The sequence below is a fragment of the Rhodnius prolixus genome, unplaced genomic scaffold, assembly GCF_049639745.1.
Source record: "Rhodnius prolixus isolate KJV_2025 unplaced genomic scaffold, Rpr scaffold_22, whole genome shotgun sequence".
NCBI classification, from domain to species: domain Eukaryota; kingdom Metazoa; phylum Arthropoda; class Insecta; order Hemiptera; family Reduviidae; genus Rhodnius; species Rhodnius prolixus.
The window spans coordinates 560734-580187 of record NW_027411617.1 but is presented as its reverse complement, the minus strand read 5'-3'; the positions used below and the strand labels follow the sequence as shown (position 1 = coordinate 580187).

The 19454-nt window shown below is 32.9% G+C and overlaps 1 protein-coding gene across 8 annotated transcripts in view; it reads left to right on the top strand.

Annotated features, from left to right (window-relative positions):
* Positions 1-283: 283 nt before the first annotated feature.
* Positions 284-19454, top strand: part of mv (lysosomal-trafficking regulator mauve) — a 97944-nt gene continuing 78773 nt past the window's right edge. For 5 of the 8 annotated variants that reach the window (XM_074134622.1, XM_074134620.1, XM_074134619.1 and 2 more), the window contains exons 1-7: positions 284-423; positions 3717-3805; positions 9734-9896; positions 10655-10944; positions 16906-17215; positions 18250-18863; positions 18942-19154. In XM_074134622.1, coding sequence (XP_073990723.1) covers positions 334-423; positions 3717-3805; positions 9734-9896; positions 10655-10944; positions 16906-17215; positions 18250-18863; positions 18942-19154 — 1769 coding nt within the window. In that variant the 5' untranslated portion in view covers positions 284-333. Of the gene's footprint in view, positions 424-3716; positions 3806-9733; positions 9897-10654; positions 10945-16341; positions 16560-16905; positions 17216-18249; positions 18864-18941; positions 19155-19454 lie in introns of those variants that run through there. The other 3 variants (XM_074134623.1, XM_074134625.1, XM_074134626.1) reach the window with 3 other exon arrangements.

The window sequence follows — 19454 nt, the reverse complement described above, 5'->3', positions numbered from 1 at the left end:
ATTAAATAATTGTTTCCCTTAATGCTTTTGTAGAAATAAAGATTCTCCAAATTTATGATACAAAGAATTTATCACAATACATAAAATATTATAAAAGATATTAGAGCACATATTATTCAAAATTTGTATAGATTCATAGATAGTGACGAACTTGTTTTCAACCGAGGGAACTTGTTATTAGTTAACATGTGTTATGTAACTGTCTTGGATCTCAAAGTGTTACGCCAACATTCGCAGTAATGTTCGTAAAATAGAGTTAACTTTAATTCAGTGTTTATTTCATCCATAAGAATCAGTGTAAATGAACTTTTGTTATGTTCTTAGTTCGTATCTATGGGTGACAAAACTCTTTTAAACATAGTTTCTAATAAAATTAATTTCTTTTGGGAATCATTTCTTAAAGCAGAGAGCAACACTTACGAGGTAATTAGTCAAACACTAATTCATTACCCTAAAACTAAGCCTAAAGTCAAGAATATTTAAATATTTTGTATTTGTTGCTTATAAAAGCGTCTTCCATCCAATATTAACAAAACATCTTCCCAGTCGTAAGCGCCTGTAAGTTAGGGTGCAGATATACCGGAAAATTTAAAATCGATTAAAGAAGCAAAAAAGAAAAAAACATTTGCCTCAGTAGTTGAAGTATACAAGATTTTCTAAATAGGCAAGTTTTTTATTTAATGTATTGACCTAATTTTATAATTAAAACTTGGCATTAATTCCAAAAAAAAATTTCCACTTTATATTTTAATGCTAATGATCATTCTGCTCTATCTTCAGTGTAACGGCTGTGGCTTAAAGTCTTAAAACTCTGATTTTTTTTTTTTTTTAATCTCTAAACTCAGGTATTTGCCTTCCATTCCATATTTCAAGTTGAATATGTTCTTTCGAACAGTAAGTACGGTACATTAAGATTGTTATTGATTTCTTGGACATTTTAGGTACTCTGCTTATCCTGAAAATGGAACCTATATTTCCATCTTCGTAGTAAAGGCTTTAAAACGACATACCGATGCGCAAAACAGCGCGTTCTCTCTTGTACCCATTTTATTAATTTTTTAGTGATCCAACCAATTTAAGTTTGTCATCACGCCCATTAACTAATAATGGAATCCTTTCTGTTTTGTTTTCATCATAATAATAATGAAAGGGAGGGGATATATTAGCCGTTAGAACATTACTTGACGCGAGATCTTGATCTAAATACAACTACCTGCCTCACATCTTGAGGATCAATGCTTTGCTCATTATTTGTTTGGTTTCAAAAATTTAAGAGGCGTTTTCCTTTACCATTTTCAAGTTCCACTTTTGCCAAATCATTGTGGTGCTTCAAATTGGTTGAGATGACGAACTCCTTACTCTCCACAAAAAGGCAAACGGAGTTCATTTCTAAGGAAACAGATCTGAAAAGATCGTACTAAAAGGTTGGACTTTATTCAAGACCACAATGTTTTCAACAAATAACGTGAATTAACCTTTAAACGTTAAAAGGCGATATATCACAAAATTTCTGATCTTCATAAAGACAATATCCTAATAGAAGAATACCCTACAATTAAAATCTAAAACCAAAGAAAACAGAAATAAATGTGTAGGACGCAGGGTGGTCCGCTAAGAACTGGTAAAATTAAATAAATATTTAGCTAATAACTTTAATTCTAACAATAGTTAAAATACTATGGCCACAACCTGCTAGGGGGGAATTTAATGCATGCAAAGATACCTAAAGGTCGCTTGCTTGAAAGAGGGCTCACAGAAGGAGGCTTTTAAATTCAAGAAAAAAAAACGGTAATATACCTAAATACGTTGGCAACATTGCCATAGAAACTTTATAGGCAACATTCGAGAAAAAAATAAGAAACTCCTACGAAAGAGTTTCTTATTTTCAATTTGTTAAGCGAAATGAGGGTAACGTGGTTATATTAGTTTACTTAAGGCAAATGGATTTATGTCATCACGACAGCTATTTCAAAGACATTTTGAAATTATAACCTTGGTTTTCTGAGATCATAAGCTGTATAACTTAATTGATTGTTTTATACCTTAATTTAATCTTTTAAATTAATTTGTTCATTTTATAGCTTAGAGAGATTATGTTGCCTAAATTATTTTGTCCTCATAAAAAAAATAGTATGAAACAATTACTTTAGAAATGTTATTGAGTTGTGTCAAAAATGAAAATTTAAGTTAAAAGAGGTAGGTACTTTTTTAATTATACAAATTTAAAAAAGCCGGTTTTCTTTACATTTTCCTCTGTTTTTGATATTGAAGTCGAAATCGGTCGATCTGCAAGCTAATAAATTGTTTCAGATAAGTCGCTACTCCGGTTGTCGGATTCCGACCTAAGTCGGAAATAAAAAATGGCTCCAACAATTTTCTTTCAACTTAGTGTTCAGATATAATACACTTCTGCAAGGAAATCTCATTAATGACCCTTTAGGAATGGTGGGAGCGGGTAAAATTTTCTTGAAAGTCCTAATAAGAAGGTTATATTTATAACTCAAATCCGAGATAAACGAAATTCATCAAGCGGAAGTTCCCCTTTACCGATTACATTTAACCTCTTTATTTTTTCTTAAATACGCTGTCTAAAGGCTGCCCCGATTTTCTTATATTTAGTGCGGACCTTACTTACTGGCAGATACATTAAAACTGTCCGGTAGGGCTAAAGACCACAACTGGATGGAAGCATTTTTTAAAAAGATCACTCCAGTTAAGAGAAAAAGGGTTAACCAACCGTAACACTTGTTTTAAACAGTAATTTTTTGTTAAGGAGATAGTTAATAAGGTATAGAAAGTTAAATTTTTAAAATTCGTTATGATGTCAAATCTTAATGTATCTCTTCATACCGTTCAGATATTATTGAATTCTTTACCGAATTGTACAGAAAAGTTAGCTTTATAAATCGTATAAATTTCAATGTTCTAGTTTTAACACTTAAAGAGATATAGAAGGTTAAATACTCGAGATTTTCAAACTCATCCAAATATCAAACCTTTATATCTCTTTTCGTAATGTTCAGATTTCAATGAATTCTTTATTGAATTGTAGAGAAAACTTTTCTATACAAATGAAATAAGTTGAAATGTTCTAGTATTATATTTAATAAGATATATCTTTATCTATTTTATATTACACATATACATATAAAACTTCTTGACAACAAGAACTCAATTAAAGGGCTACAATTAATTAAAGATAAATCACAAGAATAATTTGGAATAGAGATAAAATGGAATGTTTTTTTAATTCTAACTATGGTGATGAGATACATCTTTTATTATTCTAACAGAAAAATATTTATGGGTGATAAAAGGCCAGCACAAGGGTCTGTGACATCTAATACATTCTAGAAAATATGATAGAAAAACTATGAAGGAAATATTGGGTACTTGCTGATTTATGTTCCTTTTGGCGTTTAATCAACCCTTACACTTAACTTTTTAAACTTTAAGTTTTTGTTCAAGAGACAGAACTTTTGTTTCAACAATTTTTTTTAGCCAATTCCTTTTAGTGATTCGGCTAGGCTCTAACAGTTTAAATTGTCACTCAGTGTAATGCCCGCAAGTTAACAATTATTTGATTGGAATTAAATATATTTCGAAGTTTCTAGAAAATGTTTACTTCGGTACTTATCAAGAAAAAGTTGTGTGATTTTTATGAATTATGCAAACCAAGTTTTGGCTACTTGTAATGAATGTATTCTTGATTTCAGAGAGGATCTTGGCTAGATCTGTTTTTAGCTGAAGTCTTGCTGCAGACACAAGATGGAAAAACTGCATCAGAAATTTTGTCTTCAACTAGGTGATTCTTTGTAGCAAGTATTGTTTCTTACAGCGTGTGTTGTTTGTGTATGTGTTTAATGCGTTATATATTGCAACTACAAGTATAAAAAATCTAAAAAAATGGTTTTGAAAGAAATTGATACACTTACTTCTCTAAAGAAGGAACTCGAGTGAGAACCTGATGCCAGATTTATCATATTTAGATCATGATACGGAATCATTCACATGATTCTATCTTGTTTATATTTTTTCAGTTATTGAAACATTTTAAACCAAACAAAATTTGTGCAATATATTAAATTTCCATAAGGAAATATAAACTCTTACCTGTTGTTAATAAATGATAAGAATAAAAAGTTGAAGATATTCTTGAAAAGAAGTGTAGAGTTAGTTGGCACAGTTAGAGCCGGTGAAGGTAGGTAAAGCTAGAGCAGGGTTTCTTAATTTTTTGTGTACAACGGTCCCTTTGTCAGTAAGGTCAAATCTCATTAAGCATAAGCTTAAACAAAGTTACTTTACTTATTCAGACTTTATCGAATTTAGTTTTTTGTTTGAAAAAAAATCATATTTGGATTCATTTTCGCTGTGTTGTGGAGAGAATCTTTTTTTTCACTCTTTTGTTTTTGCAAGAACTTTTCTCTTAAAAAGAAAAGAGACTTGTGAGTCCCATGTCGTAAGTACATGCAAGTAAAATACTTAAATTTAAACAGAAATTTTTAATATCTAATAAGTAAGTTAGGGCTGGCGTATTGCAGCTTAGAAGCAGTAAAATGCAGCGCTTTCCAGGGATACATCATTATTTTAGTTTTGGTTTATTTAAATTTTTAATAAATAGTTATATAACCTTAATTATTTTGCTGTTTTATTTTACTCTTGTTTCACGTCCTCTTAATAAAAAAAAAAAAAAAAATGGAATTGGAGTTGACTCCAGGTTGAGAACCCATGCCCTAGAGCGAGCAAAAATTTGAATCGGCCCTAAAAAGAAATTAAAGGTGTAAGTCAAAAATAAAATTTTAAAATGATTTCCTTTGATTTCTTTTTTCTTTCACTATATTTGCTTGTTGCAACAACTGTTGCAGTGGTAAATTGCAATAAAAGATTTAAAAAAAAAATGATTTATATTAAATAGTCCCATTTTTGATGTTGAGAAGCCATTCGATTTGACTATTACATTAGTGAATTATTTCTCATTGCTGAGTGACATTTTTGGTTTTTAACTTTTATTTTTATTTCATAGAATTAATAAAAAATGTTCCTTTTGTAACTATATTCTTTTGTGCACAAGAAATGCAGTTTTATCAACTGTTGGAGCCCAATTTTAATTACACTTTTAACTTTTCGAAGGTTTATATAGAATACATGTATAGGTAAGAATTCATGAACCAGAACTTTTAATTACTAAGGATTTGAATAAGTGCATCGGTCGAAATTTTAAAATGCAAGAATGTATAGTATATTGATTCGGTTCTGATCGTAGAATTTATTTGTCTGTTGAATCCAAAGGCGAACTTTATTCTCTCGTTACTACCAGGTTTCTAGTTCTTCTTAGACAGTCCATATAAATTACGATGGATTTGTCAATTATAAATCCTCCGAAGCCATTAATCTACTGTTCCTAGAAAAAATATTTTCCATCCAATCCGACTTTAAAGAAAACTTCAAAGTCGACTTTTCTCCAGAACTGGTTGTCGGTGTATTAGACACAGACATTCGCTAAAAGGCAAGAGTATGCTACATGGTTACTTTCATATCCATCTTTTCTATTTTTCTTTTCTATCATTTCTATCTTTATTCTAGCATTTCTATCTTTTAGTGTGTGTCTGAGACTATTTGTGAACAGTGGTCGTCTGGCAATACAATTTGTTTGTGTGCGAAAGAAAAATAATCAATTATTGCTAATTCATTATTTTGATATAACCATAGTGGCTATTTAAACAAGGAAATATTATCAACTAGATAATTGTTCATGAATGAGTTAATAGTTACATGTAGTTTTTGTCTGTTTGCTGCAGACGCCTGATATCTTGGCTAGATAATTAGTGTCGCCAACGATCTTATTACTTAAAATCATAAATCACGCGTTTTAATATTGTTTACTAAAATATTTGATATTTTTGACGCACGAAATGGAGGTAGTTTGTTTTATCCTCTATTGAAGGCTCTTTTCTTTATTCTTTCCGATTTCGGATATTCATTCACTCTTCTAACGTTTCAATAGCAACATATTTCCCCCTACGAATGATTTATTCCTGTCATTTAAAGTTGGAGGTAACGTTTTTCACTTTTTACTCACTGTAGGACCCTTTTTGGCCCTTGATAAAATATCGTTCGACGCGCGGTATGTTTCTCGCGAAAAAGATGCAAGGTCTTCCTTGAGTAATTCTTAATTTGTTATAATTATATTAATTATAATAATGCAATACTTAGTTGGAAAAGTTTTTATTTAAGGCTGAAATGAGGGATCTCTGGGCGTGTCCCTAGGAGAGTGGACGACTGTTTTCCTATCTGAGGTCTGTTTTATTCTTCGAAAGATTTTCGGATGAAGGAGATGGAACTCAGCTTCAAGGGGAAAGTGTACCTGCTCGAATAGTCAGGCCCGGAAAAGGTGATCGAGTCTTCAACTCGAAATTGGTGCTGAAATGTACCAGAGATGGAGGAAGAATGTTCTAGTCTGGGTTTCAGGTCACGTTGTTTCGGAAAATGAGGAAGGTTGGACAAATTAGTCTCCTCACCAATTTATTGGTCCTGCACCTGCTTTTGGTATTTCTTAGAACACTTTTCTATCTGGCTTCCAGGAATAAACGCTTTAAGGCATTCTCCGTATTGATGAGCTCGGTAATTTGATGGGTAAAATGATGATTACGGGGTCAGAGAGGGCTGTAGTAAGATGAATTTGTGTTTGCCACGATCATCTTTCAGAATACTGAATTAAACCCTTAGTGGGCTTTGTTGCTTAAGGTGACATCTCAGCGTTTTGGGGCTCGCCCCAGATCTCTTTACTAAAACTTGTGAGATTTGGAGAAGTTAGGCTGGTGTTACTTCCTCCCAGCCAATGATCCATTCATAAATCTTAAAAACCTGTTACTACAATCACCACAGTGTACATTTTTGCGCTCTATACATTTTCGTTGTGCCTAAAGAAAATTTGTAAATTTGATTGTAAGTAAAGTTGTAAGTAGAATGTTTATATTTTGAACAACTAAGATGAAACAGATCAAAATGAAAGAAAACCAGCAAAACAGATGGATATATTCTTAGAAACAACTTATGAATATTGGCTAAAAGTTTGATATGATGGCGATAGTTGTATTTACACTCATTGTATTAATATTGATTAAGCAGACGTATTACTGTTGAGAACGATGACATTATCAGACATTTAAATTTCACGTCATGAATTTTATTTTTAAATCTAGATAAGGAGCTATCTCTTAATGGAACCAATCAAACGGCAAAAATGTGGTAGGTGTGAACCGGATTGAAGCTGAGTTTGACTCTTTCCTCTATATTGGTCTACTTATATCAAAGATCTGCCTTCAGTTTTCTGTTAAGACCTTGTTTTATTCTTACTGCAATTCCAGCTGTTCCGCACAGCAGAGTTTGAAAATTGCTTCGTATATAAAATAAAATATTCGAGAGGATGCCTTTTGAAATAAATTTTCATTAAATTTTGTTGGGAATTTCTTTCGTAAATGAAAAACCATAATTGCAAAAAAATGTTTCTGTCGTTCAATACCATTTTTATAACTTTTCGAAGAAAATTTGTAAATTGATTGTAAGTGGAATGTTTTGTCAGATTTTTGAACAACTCTGATGAAGCAGATCCAAATGAAGGAAAACCAGCGAAACAGTTCCTCTAAAAACTAAACACAGAGAACGTTTAATTTCACTTACAACAATTCATTTTAGTTCTGAGAAGTACAATTTACAATATTCTGTCCTTTGAATAACATGGTTTCTATTCATTACCTATTTCGAACTGAACAAAGACCAGATCCGATAAAACTTCGCAGTAAATTCAAACTAGAAATTTCATTTTTTATCAACTCTATGAGTACCAATAAGTTTTATTCTAAAAAATAAACTCATTAAGGAAACACCCATTAGAGTATCGTAAAATACAATTTAGTTTTAGGAAATTTTATCTGATTCAAGTCTTTGTGATTGTCATAAATTCAAAAAGTACCCAATACAGCGAACGAATAATTTGGATTTTGATTCACACAGCTTTATCAGTTTTGATTTTTTTACATTTGTTTAACATAAATAATGAAGGCTCGTTTCTTAGGAAAAATTTTGGTAACCATTTAACTTTTTAGCTCTACGAAGTTTACGGTTTTTTGGAGAACTAAAAGAATTTTAATTTCAAATTCATCTATAATAAGAAAGTTTGTGGGCTTAAAAATCTGTTCATCAAAAAGTTTTCTTTTTTCCGAGTTTTTTTACTCTTGCAATCTACAAAATAGCAAAGTGAAACATGGAGGAGAGTAGCGGTGGACTGCCACATGCCAGAGATCTACCCATTCCCAACAGTAAACTGGATAAATATTCTACCAATAATATTAACAGTACACCTACAATCAACAATAGCGTGAATCCCAATGAGGGCAAAACATATAAAATATTGCTGGCTCAGGAGGTGACTCCTTTGAACCTAATCAGGGCTCCCCAATTGGGTAAAAATGACGACAAGACAGAAAATAGTGTCAATTTTATCATAAAAACTTTACAATTACCGGCAGAAAATAAATTCAAGCCTAATGTTAAAGGTCCCTATTTCATTTTTCCGCCCGACCAAGACGGTATACACTATCAATACTACAAAACCTACTACTTCCGCCCCTTTTATCGATTAGAATTATGAACGAAATGGTGGAGCGATGATTGAAAGGTGGAGAACCTACTTAATATTTCCTCTCTTAAAGCCTGAAAAAGATCGCAACTCGTACCAATCGTACCGACCAATTGCTTTATCGTCCTGTGTGTGCAAAACGTACGAACGAATGATGAAGCACAGGTTGGATTGGTGGATGGAGGAATATAATATACTGGCCCCTTATCAGCTGGGATTTAGAAGGCACCGTGGCACATAAGATTGTCTGGCAGCGTTCGTTAATGAAGTGCAGTTAAATAGAACGGAAAACAAATCCTTAACAGCAGCCTACGTAAATATTCATAAGGCGTATGATAACTTAAATATCGCGATACTAAAGGTTAAAATTTAAGTAATGCGAGTTCCGGGCAGGTTAATAATAAATATAAATTATATGTTACAACGAAGACAATTAATTATTAGAAGGGGAGTTTTTTCCAGCCTTCATAAAAAGTAATGGGTAATGTGCAAAGAAGTCCACAAACACAACAAATAAATAACATAAATAATCTGCCTTTGTAAATGCAGTAGGGTAATTGTTTTTTCCTGAGGGGTGGTTAGGGCTAGAAATTGAAAACTGCTTCATGCTTTTATTTTAAAAAATGGAGTTATTGTCAGTATTAAGTTTACCTGCTAGTTACAATCTGTACATAATACTTTTGCTTTGTCATTGTAGGTATTTTTTTATATTAGTTAATAAAAATTGATGTCTTTATTGGGAGGTCATTGTAATTTAAAGGTAGGGGAATTTAAAATACACTGAGCATCTTGCCATTACTCCAATATATTCTACTAATTAATACATCATAAAATCTGTAATTTATTTACGCAATATTCTCTTCTTTACCGTACTGCACTATTTTTTGCATGTACATTCGAAGGTGTGTAGTGGCATCAGGTAGAGTAGTGGCAAGCGACAGTTATTTTTTGAAATCAAATTTCCTACTGTAAAAAAATCTGTCACTAATAAAGGATACAGAAAATCCTTTAGGTTAGAATGTTCTAGGGCAAGCTTGCATTGATTGATGAGAGCTTTGGTACGTAGCGTAGCTTCATGTCTTTAATTGTTCACAGTCACAGCGTGGCCGGTGTTCTAGCAGAAGAGATAATCAGCGATGTTAAGAATATTTGTATGCTTGGTACCGACGAGGAAGATGATTTTGGACCTCTTCGGAGGCACTTCCTGACTGGTCGTGGTTGGAGGAGCCTAGCCGTGCTGTACGCTCTGCCTCTTCAGGTACTACTGTCAGATTATTGTGTGCATTTTGAGTTTATTTAACCAATTTCTTGATTTGGATTGCTAATTAAAATGGAAGAACTTTTTTTTTAACTGGGTTACACATCCTGTGGGCAGATTTTGATTAGGGAAAGGCTATCAAATCTGCTGATGCCAAATCACTTGTATATAGTGGTGTTGGATGACTTTTATGGCTAAAAAGAAACGCAAAAGAAGCATACCATATGTGAACTATCCTATGTAGTGCAGAGAACATCTTTCACCAAACTTGTATTGGTGTCAGATGATGAATATTTTCGGACCCTTGTTTGAGGTATTGCATAGTCCTTAAAAGAGGTGCACATTTTCAGCTTGAATTTTGTTGCGCGCACTTCTGTCGGACAGCCTTCTTTAGGAAAGCGTGCTCAGGGTTCTCTAGATGGTTCTTATTGAAAACACCATGTTTCGTCATCTGTAATGATGTACTACGAATAGTTTACATCTAGATCAGACGCCTGCACCTTTTGATTGTCATTAGTATGGAATAAATTTTTCAAATCTTATGCTCGTACAAAACGACAAGTTCGATGTTGAGAACGGTATCTGCACGAGTTTCATTGTTTCTGCGAGTCACCTATAATTTGTTTTGATCAACAACCTGGCACATTAACCATATTTGTGAAGTGTTCTAAGGAAGTAAATACCAAATAGAACGTTCACTGTGATTTTGTTACAACATGTGTTTAGGTTTTTTATTATTTAGTATATTTTTGTTTAAGGAAGTAAAATGTTTTGGCGAACTAACTACCCTTCTTACAACCGTCTACGGACTGGAAGAGGACGCAGCAAGCGTTGGTCCACATCTGCACGCTGTTGATAATCCTTATGTCCAGTCCAAACAGGCTGCCGACATCGAACAGATATGCCGATTCCGGCTCTCTTCACGTTTAAAGTCAAGAACGTTCTCTCTATCAAGTGGTGTGGAAGGTTCCTCACCAGGTTCTTCTTCTAGGTTAATCAGTACTTCGTCCCATGGAAAAAGACAGCAGATTCAACAGAACACAAATTGGTAAGTCGATGAATCTTATAGAAATGTTAAAAATACAGGTCATTTTGCATTGTGTAAAAAAGAGTTGACCCTTAATAGCTCGTAAAGGCCAGCGTTGAAAGTCTCTTAAAATTAGAGATTCTTCTCTGTAATGTAGTAATGGTCACGGCAGTTGATAGATAGATAGATAGATAGATAGATAATATCTTTATTAATAACAAATTTGGCAACATATGTACATACAAACAAATATATTAACAAAGACGTTTGCTTGGTCACTGACTGTCAGCGGAGTTTGTGTGGAAAAAAATAAACAAATCAAAATTACACATCCTGGTGAGAAAATAAAAATAAAACTAAAAAGTACTCAAAAAATTACTAATAAAATATAAATGTGGAGTAAAAAATGTAATGAGTATTTATTATATATGTTCGTAAGAAAAAATAAATAAATAAATAAAAAATAATTGAAATGAAGAAACAATAATAATAATAAAATAATAAATTAAATTAAATATGTATATACAGCACTTTATCATAAATTAAGCAATATACCAGGCCCAAATCAAAATCAGAAGAAAAAAAAATAAGTAAATAAATAAAATATCAGTAATTGAATTCAGAAATGAGGCAATACCTATATTTCCACGCATCCTTGCAATAATGGATGAGAGGTAACCATCCCCTGTAACCATTCAGATATTGTACTAACTCCTCCACAGAGAGAGTGCTCTTGTTAAAATGCAGCAGTCTGAATTGTTTCAGAGAAGGACACTCAGCGACATTCTCTAAATGTGACATATTGCAGAGGGAACATAAATGCCTTGACGGCTCTCTAAGTACACTGCAATTCAAATATAGTAACTCTCCTCTGGACTTGATTACCCAACTGATGTAACTTATTGGCAGCTCATCATTCATATATTGAACATCTAAGTTCAATTCTTTGTAAATTCTGCCTGACGAAGAATTTAGGGCTTTAGATATACAATAATAATTAAAGCGAGACTGAATATTTTTTAAATTAGACAACCATAAGTCTACGTTGTTTAAATTAAATTTTATTTCCAATTCATAATCTGAAGCTAAACTATTTAATTCTTTAAACCAGAGACTATTGCATTTCATGATTTCTAAAGTAACTAATTTCGGATACCTATATTCGGGAAAATTAATAGTTTTGAGTACGTAATTTAAGTGGAGCTGAAGTGTATATACAAAAGGAGAAGTTAAGTGTGACTCTAAATAAATTAAATAAGCTGGTGTGTGAGAAGGCAGGTGGAGCAATTTTTTCATAAAAAAACACAGAAATCTGTTTAATTCTTCAAATTGTTTGTGTCCCCAGATTTGAGCACCATAACAAATAATGGATCTGGATACGGAATAAAAGATTTTCATTTTAGAGGAAAACGGAATTTTGTTATTATTCATGAAGAGACCCCATACAGAATTTAGACCGGACTTCGCCTTAGACAGTCTTTCGTGGAAATGCTTTTTATATGAAAGTGTCGGCGTTAGCGTTACTCCTAAGTACTTGTAACTATTAACTGTCTCTATTCTATTACCATCTAAATACCACTTTTCACATTTAGCTGGGCGACCTCCGTTTCTAAAAACCATAACATTAGATTTCTTCATATTTATTTTTAAATTCCAGACATTGCAATAGTTGGAAAGCGAATCTATCATTTTTTGCATATTATACGCACTTGACGCTAGTAGAACCAGGCCATCGGCATATGCAAGAAGCCTAATCCTTTCCTTATTTAACCTGATACCGCCGTCTATCAAATGATCCTCCAGATCGTTTAAGAACAGAGAAAATAAAAGCGGACTTAATAAATTTCCTTGTTTCACTCCCATTTCTATTTTAAATGAAGTGGATAGACCATTTTTACACCAGACCGAACTATTAGTATCATGCAATAAATCTTTAATAACATTTACAAATTTTGATGATAAACCTAGCTGATGTAATTTAAAGACCAGAGACCATCTGTCTACTCGATCAAAGGCAGCGGACAGATCTACAAAAAAGGTATATACCTTACTCCTTTTCCTGCTCATTGCCATCTCTATTAAACTGGTAAGAGTATATATATTGTCGAAGGTACTATAATTTTTCCGGAACCCAGCCTGGGACTCTTTTAATACATTCTCCTCAGTAACCCAATTATACAACCTATTCAACAGAAGCCCTGAATATATTTTACCAATTACATTTTCACAGGAGATACTTCTATAGTTACAGGGAACATTCGGATTACCTTTTTTGTGCAGTGGAAATATAATTGCCTCTTTAAAACTGATAGGAGCCTTACGTGTGTTAAAAATAACATTATAAACTTCCAACAAATGAGAGATAAATTTATCCGGAGCATACTTGAAGAATTCGTATGAAATTCGATCCGTGCCTGGGGCTTTATTGCTTTTAGAATTTTTTAAAACACACAATAGTTCTTCCAAAGTAAAATTTTTGTCCAAATTATTATTTATAATCAATGGTTCAACATAGGATACTCTGGAAGCGGACAAAGGAGGATTATAAAGTGCTCTAAAATACTCCACCCAGTCTTTAACTTCTATTGTTCTACCCATTATAGGTTTAATTTTTTTGAAATTTCTCACCAATTCCCAAAAACTTTTTGAATCCTTTACTTGTGAAAATTCCGAAATCAAATTACAATAATAATTATTAGCCTTCCTTTTACAAACCTCTTTATATTTACAGTTGGAAACAATATACGCAAATTTGTCCTGAGGTCTGCACCATTTTCTGAATATATTTAATAAATAAAAAGATTCTTTTCTTAAATTTCTACATTCCTTGTCATACCATTTTTGCCTTTTTATCTGATTAGAACTATAATCACTTTTATTGGATACTTCGACAATAATATTAATCAAATAATTTAATTGCTCATATACATCAACCTCTGACAGTCTATTAACATTTTATTAATTTTAAACTGATAAACTGCCAGATTTTGATTAGACCAATTCAATTTAGGAACTAAAGACACAGTTTCACATATATCGCTTTCAACATTATTGTACAGCGAGACAATAATCGGCATATGGAAAGAAAAGGTTTGGATGTCCACTCTGAAATCTTTAATTAGAGAAAGTGAATCAATCGAAATACTACAGAGATCGATTACAGAACATCCCATTGGTCCGACAAAAGTAAATTCCCCGTTTTCATCTCCCTCAGTTCTCCCATTTAGAATGATAACATTAGATCATCAAATAATTCTAACAAATTTTTACCATTAGAATTTACTGCGTCATCTTTTGATTTTCTCTTTCTATTTATGCCAAAAGGCTTTCCCATAAACAGACTCCTTGGAAACTTCTGAAGGTCCGCTACCCTACCATTCATATCACCAATCAATTAAACACTTTTATTAGTATACTCTTCCATTAGCAATCTTAATTTAACGAAATCCTGCCACCAGTGATTGCAGTTTAAATAAATTGGTACAACATATAATACATTATTTGGAAATTGAATTTTAACTAGAAAATGCTCACCATCGTGAAGAAAATCCACAAAATGGGCAACATTATTTGCTTTCTTTATACCAAATAAACATCCACCACTCGCTCTGCCAAATCGCGAATCACGTACGGCAGGAATCCATTTTAAATCAAAATCAACAAACAAATTATCAAAGTGCCCAATGCAAGTTACCTCAACAAAAGTTTCCAACAAGAAGAAAATCTCAAAAGATTCAATATAATTGATAAATTGCCAATCATATTTTTTATTTGTTAGGCCATCGACATTGTAACACAAAATATTTAAACTACTATAAGTATTAAAGGCAACTATTTCATTTATATTACATTTAACTGGACGCGATTTTGCAATCACTTCAGATATTGATGAACTATTTAATACACACTCACTTTCAACATCAGAATTCGCCAAAGTCGATGCATAACCGAGACCAGTGCCATCTTCTGCCGTTGGTTGCTATTTCCGTGGACTTGTTTCTGTTTTCTTCTTCCTGAGAACGTTTCCTCTACTAGTAGAACCTGGCTGACCTAACCACTTTAATGAAGGCTCACTTCTGGATTCGCCTCTCTTTTTGTCCTTGGCAGAACGCCAATATTAAGTATTACAGCTTTACAGCCCTGGCTTTTTCTACTTTCTTGTTCGTCTCTTTTTCTTTATCCGATTCATCAACTTCGGAAGTAACTGACGTAGTACCAGACAATAGAACATCAAATTCCAGCTGTTTAAGTTGCTCTAAAAAGTACGATTCATTGTTGATAATTAATTTATCGTATCTCAGAAACGCTCTGCAGTTCATATTTCTAGCCTTATGCAGATACGGCAGCAGTTGTTTTCTGACTTGTCTAACCTCGTACAAATAATCTTGGGAAATGCTGATTTTGGTACCTTTCAAATTACCAGATAGTTTTAACACCTTTAAAACAGGTCTTTGTGCTTCCTTCCGCCCAATTTTTCTGATCTGATCTATATCTTGTAGACTAACATTTGCCTTTAAAACATTCTGAAGGAAGATCATAATCTTCGTTTCAAGCTCTTGAGAAGTGGAATCATTAATATTTGGTACATTATAGAGTATCAGATTATTCGCCTTATTTTCCCTCCGCAATCCCCAAAGGAAAGCTTTTGATATTTTAAATTCATTATTTAACTCTTTATTTTCAGCCTCCAAACTTTCAATTTTGTTAACAAACACATTTAATTGCTCTTGAAAGTTACTAACTTTCAGATCCAAACTCTGTATTTGTTTATTCATATCATTTTTTATTTCGTCTAGTTTATTCATAATATCTTTAAAACCTTCCGCCATCTCTTGTTACTTAATTTGCAAAAAAGTATCAGAATAAATAAATTTAAAAGAAAAAGGCAAATAAATAGAATGTAGTGATGATAATTAAATGCAGTTCGTAAACTTAGATTTTAACAAATTACTACTACACAGACATTGGGCTGGCTTCAGACGAGTCCAGTGGTAATGTCGGAGCAAGAGAGACAAAGATATGTCCCCCACTACAGCACATGTAAAGCACACGCCTTTTTACAGTTCAAAAAGTACAAACTATTATAAATATTTACCAATTTATTTATAATAATCCCCTCCAGTTTATCAAGAATTGAATTTGGCTAAATATATTATAATTCAAATGACCTTGAATTATTGTTCATACGCAAATGTCTTAAAAACTGTTCGATAAAAATCAAAGAAAATTCACAGAAATGAAGAACTTCCGTTTATCTTTCTGCATGCAAAAAAACGAAACAATTGTAACTGCTATAACACTTCAAAAAACAATTTTTTCACAGAGCACGAAGTGAACACTAGGCAACTACACACACAATCTGGTCACGGCAGTAGTCCCCAGATTTTGTTAAGGAATACACATGACCACAGGTGAAAAGTCTGTCTGTTCTGACTGATCTGTGTAAATGTTCTCTCTTGCTGGACTTAGAATCTTTCACGGAAGTTTGCTATTTTTAAGGGCGCAGCCTTTAATTTGTAAATAAATAAAGAAATTTAATCGTAAAAAAGTGCGGTGATCTTTGTGTACAAAGTGTGGGTCAGTTCAGTGTGAAATATCACTCTGTCTGAAAACACAGAATGAGCTTGTTTGGAAAGGTAACTGTTCACGGATGCCAGGATTAGGTCTTATATGTTTCCTTATTGCCGAAAAGAAAACTTGCTCCGTTTTTAATCTTTGAGTCGCCATTCGTTGAGGTATCACCAGTCCTTACCTAACAGTACGGTCTATTCCTTTCATGAAAAATAAGGTCGCTTGCTTCATTTCTAATTTTAAAGGTTTACTTTTTATGGAGCTCCATAATGACTGTCATTTAGCGGTTTGATTCACTTTAATCAAACGTAATGTCTTATTTCGCCCTAAAAAGTCTAATTAAGAATTAGTAGAAGTAAAAGACGTCATTTTGGCGTTGTTTGTAAGTTAACTCGAACGATGTGTTTTCAGTAATAGTTCGGATTCCGAAGCTAACGAACCTCACTCAATCTGTTCTTTGAAGCAAAATTCTTTGAAGATACGCCTGGATCCGATGGACTTCGATTACTTTACTTCAGTTATACGGAGTGAAGAAGACGCTGGATGTTGCGATGGCGATGGCGATGGCGAGAAAGCAGGTGAAAAAACCTCCACAAGTTTGTCCCGCTCTTCAAACCTTCCCAGAAAGAAAGGAAAGAGATTATCTCCAGTAGACTTTAGAGACGACAGGTTGACGAAAGTGTTTAAAGAAGAAATATCTGGATATCAGTTTAGATTATTGGTTAGTATCTAGATTGAAATTAAACATATAACTCATAAGATAAATGAAACAAATTAGTTTGTCAAGACAGTTTATATAAAGCACAGCATTTTATTGCATGATTCTTTCAAGTTTCTTTTTGATTTAGATGAAAAGGTTTCTATTGGCTTAACTTGACAGAGTATTGTCTTCATTAGGAAGTTTTAGGAATTCAGAGTAATGTACGGTTAAACAAAATCAGTTCTTAAGAAACTGGAACCTTAATAATTTAAGTAATTAAACAAAAGTGTGTGTATCCATCGCCAGTGTTTTATTTATTGAATTCCCCCAAACGTTGGTAATCGAAACTAATTATTCCAAATGTCAAGATTTTATTGTCCAATTTAGTTACCTACTTTTGTAATTCTATAGAATTTCTAAGCCTAAATACGCATTGCTTTCCTTAAATAAAATCATTTCTAATTATAATAAAACTTTTTATGCCAAATTATTTAGGTATAACGCAAGTAAGCAGTGCAATTATTTATGTATTAGTGGGTGCTTAAGAGTATGAGTGACAGCAATATAGCAGTGTGGAAGTCCTCCTTAAATGTTTTTTAAAGACTAATAATTCACCTTAATTTCACAATTGTATTTCTAAATTATAATGACACACAAACTTTTTGAAAGAGATTTGACGACAATAATTCTGTTGTTATATTTTTTCATACTGTTGAAAAAGTTAATTTTTACTTTGAATATTAATTTATTTTTAGTGGCTTATAATTTAGTGTATGCTTTTCACTTTTTGTATTTTTTTATACTCTGCAAGAGACAACCCTTTCTCTCGGATAAAAAAGTCAAATCCTTCCTGACGGCTGCTGTTATGAATATTGTCTTCATCTGCGTAAATTGACCGGAAAATAAAAAAAATATTATAAATTTCATATTACTCTACCCGCTTTACATTTGTATATTGTGATCACACTATGTAAAAAAATATTAAAATATGAAGTAATTTGACTGGCGAGAGTCTGAGTAGATTTGTGTTTTAAAGTGTATTTCGTTTTTTCTAGGTGGTGGATCTGCTGCAAGCACTGTGCCAAACAGAGTCTGCTCAATCTAAAGTTTTGTTACATTGTTTCAATTTTTCGCTGGATCAGCTCTGCTCAATACAGTTTTCCACTATTGCTGGAGAAAATAAGCGAGTTGATGATTTAAAATCTTCGGTTACCCGACTTTTTCTGTTTGCTCTTGATAGAATACTGGTGCAGCCAGATTCCATCGGTGCTGTAGTGCAAAAAGGTGCCTTGCCGTTAATGTTGCGTCTATTGGAAGACGGCGTAACGAAAGCTGCTCGTGCAAGAGAATGGAGACGGATGTCCTACGGAAATGGAACCTTATTGGACTTCATTTTCGGTGTACTATATGCCGTGTTAAATTTAGTGCAGTGCCTTTTGTTGCAATTACATCATCATAACGACAGTGCCGACAAAGTAGATTCGTTTCTTGTTCATTTTCGCCAGTTTGCCTCTAGCCAAAACGGAAGGCTTGTTGATAGGGCCATAACGTGTATCTTAGCATCTTCAGTTCACATTTCTAGTCCAGATAAATCAGCATTGAATCGAGTGAGAAAAATAATCAATCTTCTTGGTCAGTTAGTGCTATCATTCAAACAGATCAGAACTAGGTAAGTGCCATTGAATTACTAGACTTACTTGCACTGTTGGCAATTTATATTCATTAAAGTGAACTTTATCTTAATCAGACTAGTACACATTAATTCTTGCAAGAAGTCAAAGCATCGAAATTGCCGCTATCCTTTACTGTCACACCATCATGACGACATCTTTGGTCGTGTCTCCGGCAATAATATGATGCCATCTACCGACATTTATGACGGCACTTGTGCGGTAACAACTCTCTTTATGATATTCACCAGGTTCCTTACTGAAAAGACAGAACGAGATGTTGCCATAAGGTACAATAACATGTCATTTAACTATTGTTGGAATGCTTTATAAGTCATTCTTGCACTCCGAATCGAAAAAATAAGAAGTAAATGCTAAAATCAGGTGGTTGTGATTTAAAAAAAAATAATTTCGAGGCTCGGAGTGACATTGTTAATCCAAGTTAGCATTTAGTACAATCTAAATAATAAGAGTTGAATGTATAAGAAAAGTTTCAGATTAAAATAAAATTTGACCGAATGTTATATTTTACTGGATTAATTTTGTCCTTGTAATCACAATTTCAAATTTCAAGAAAGTTTCATTACGTC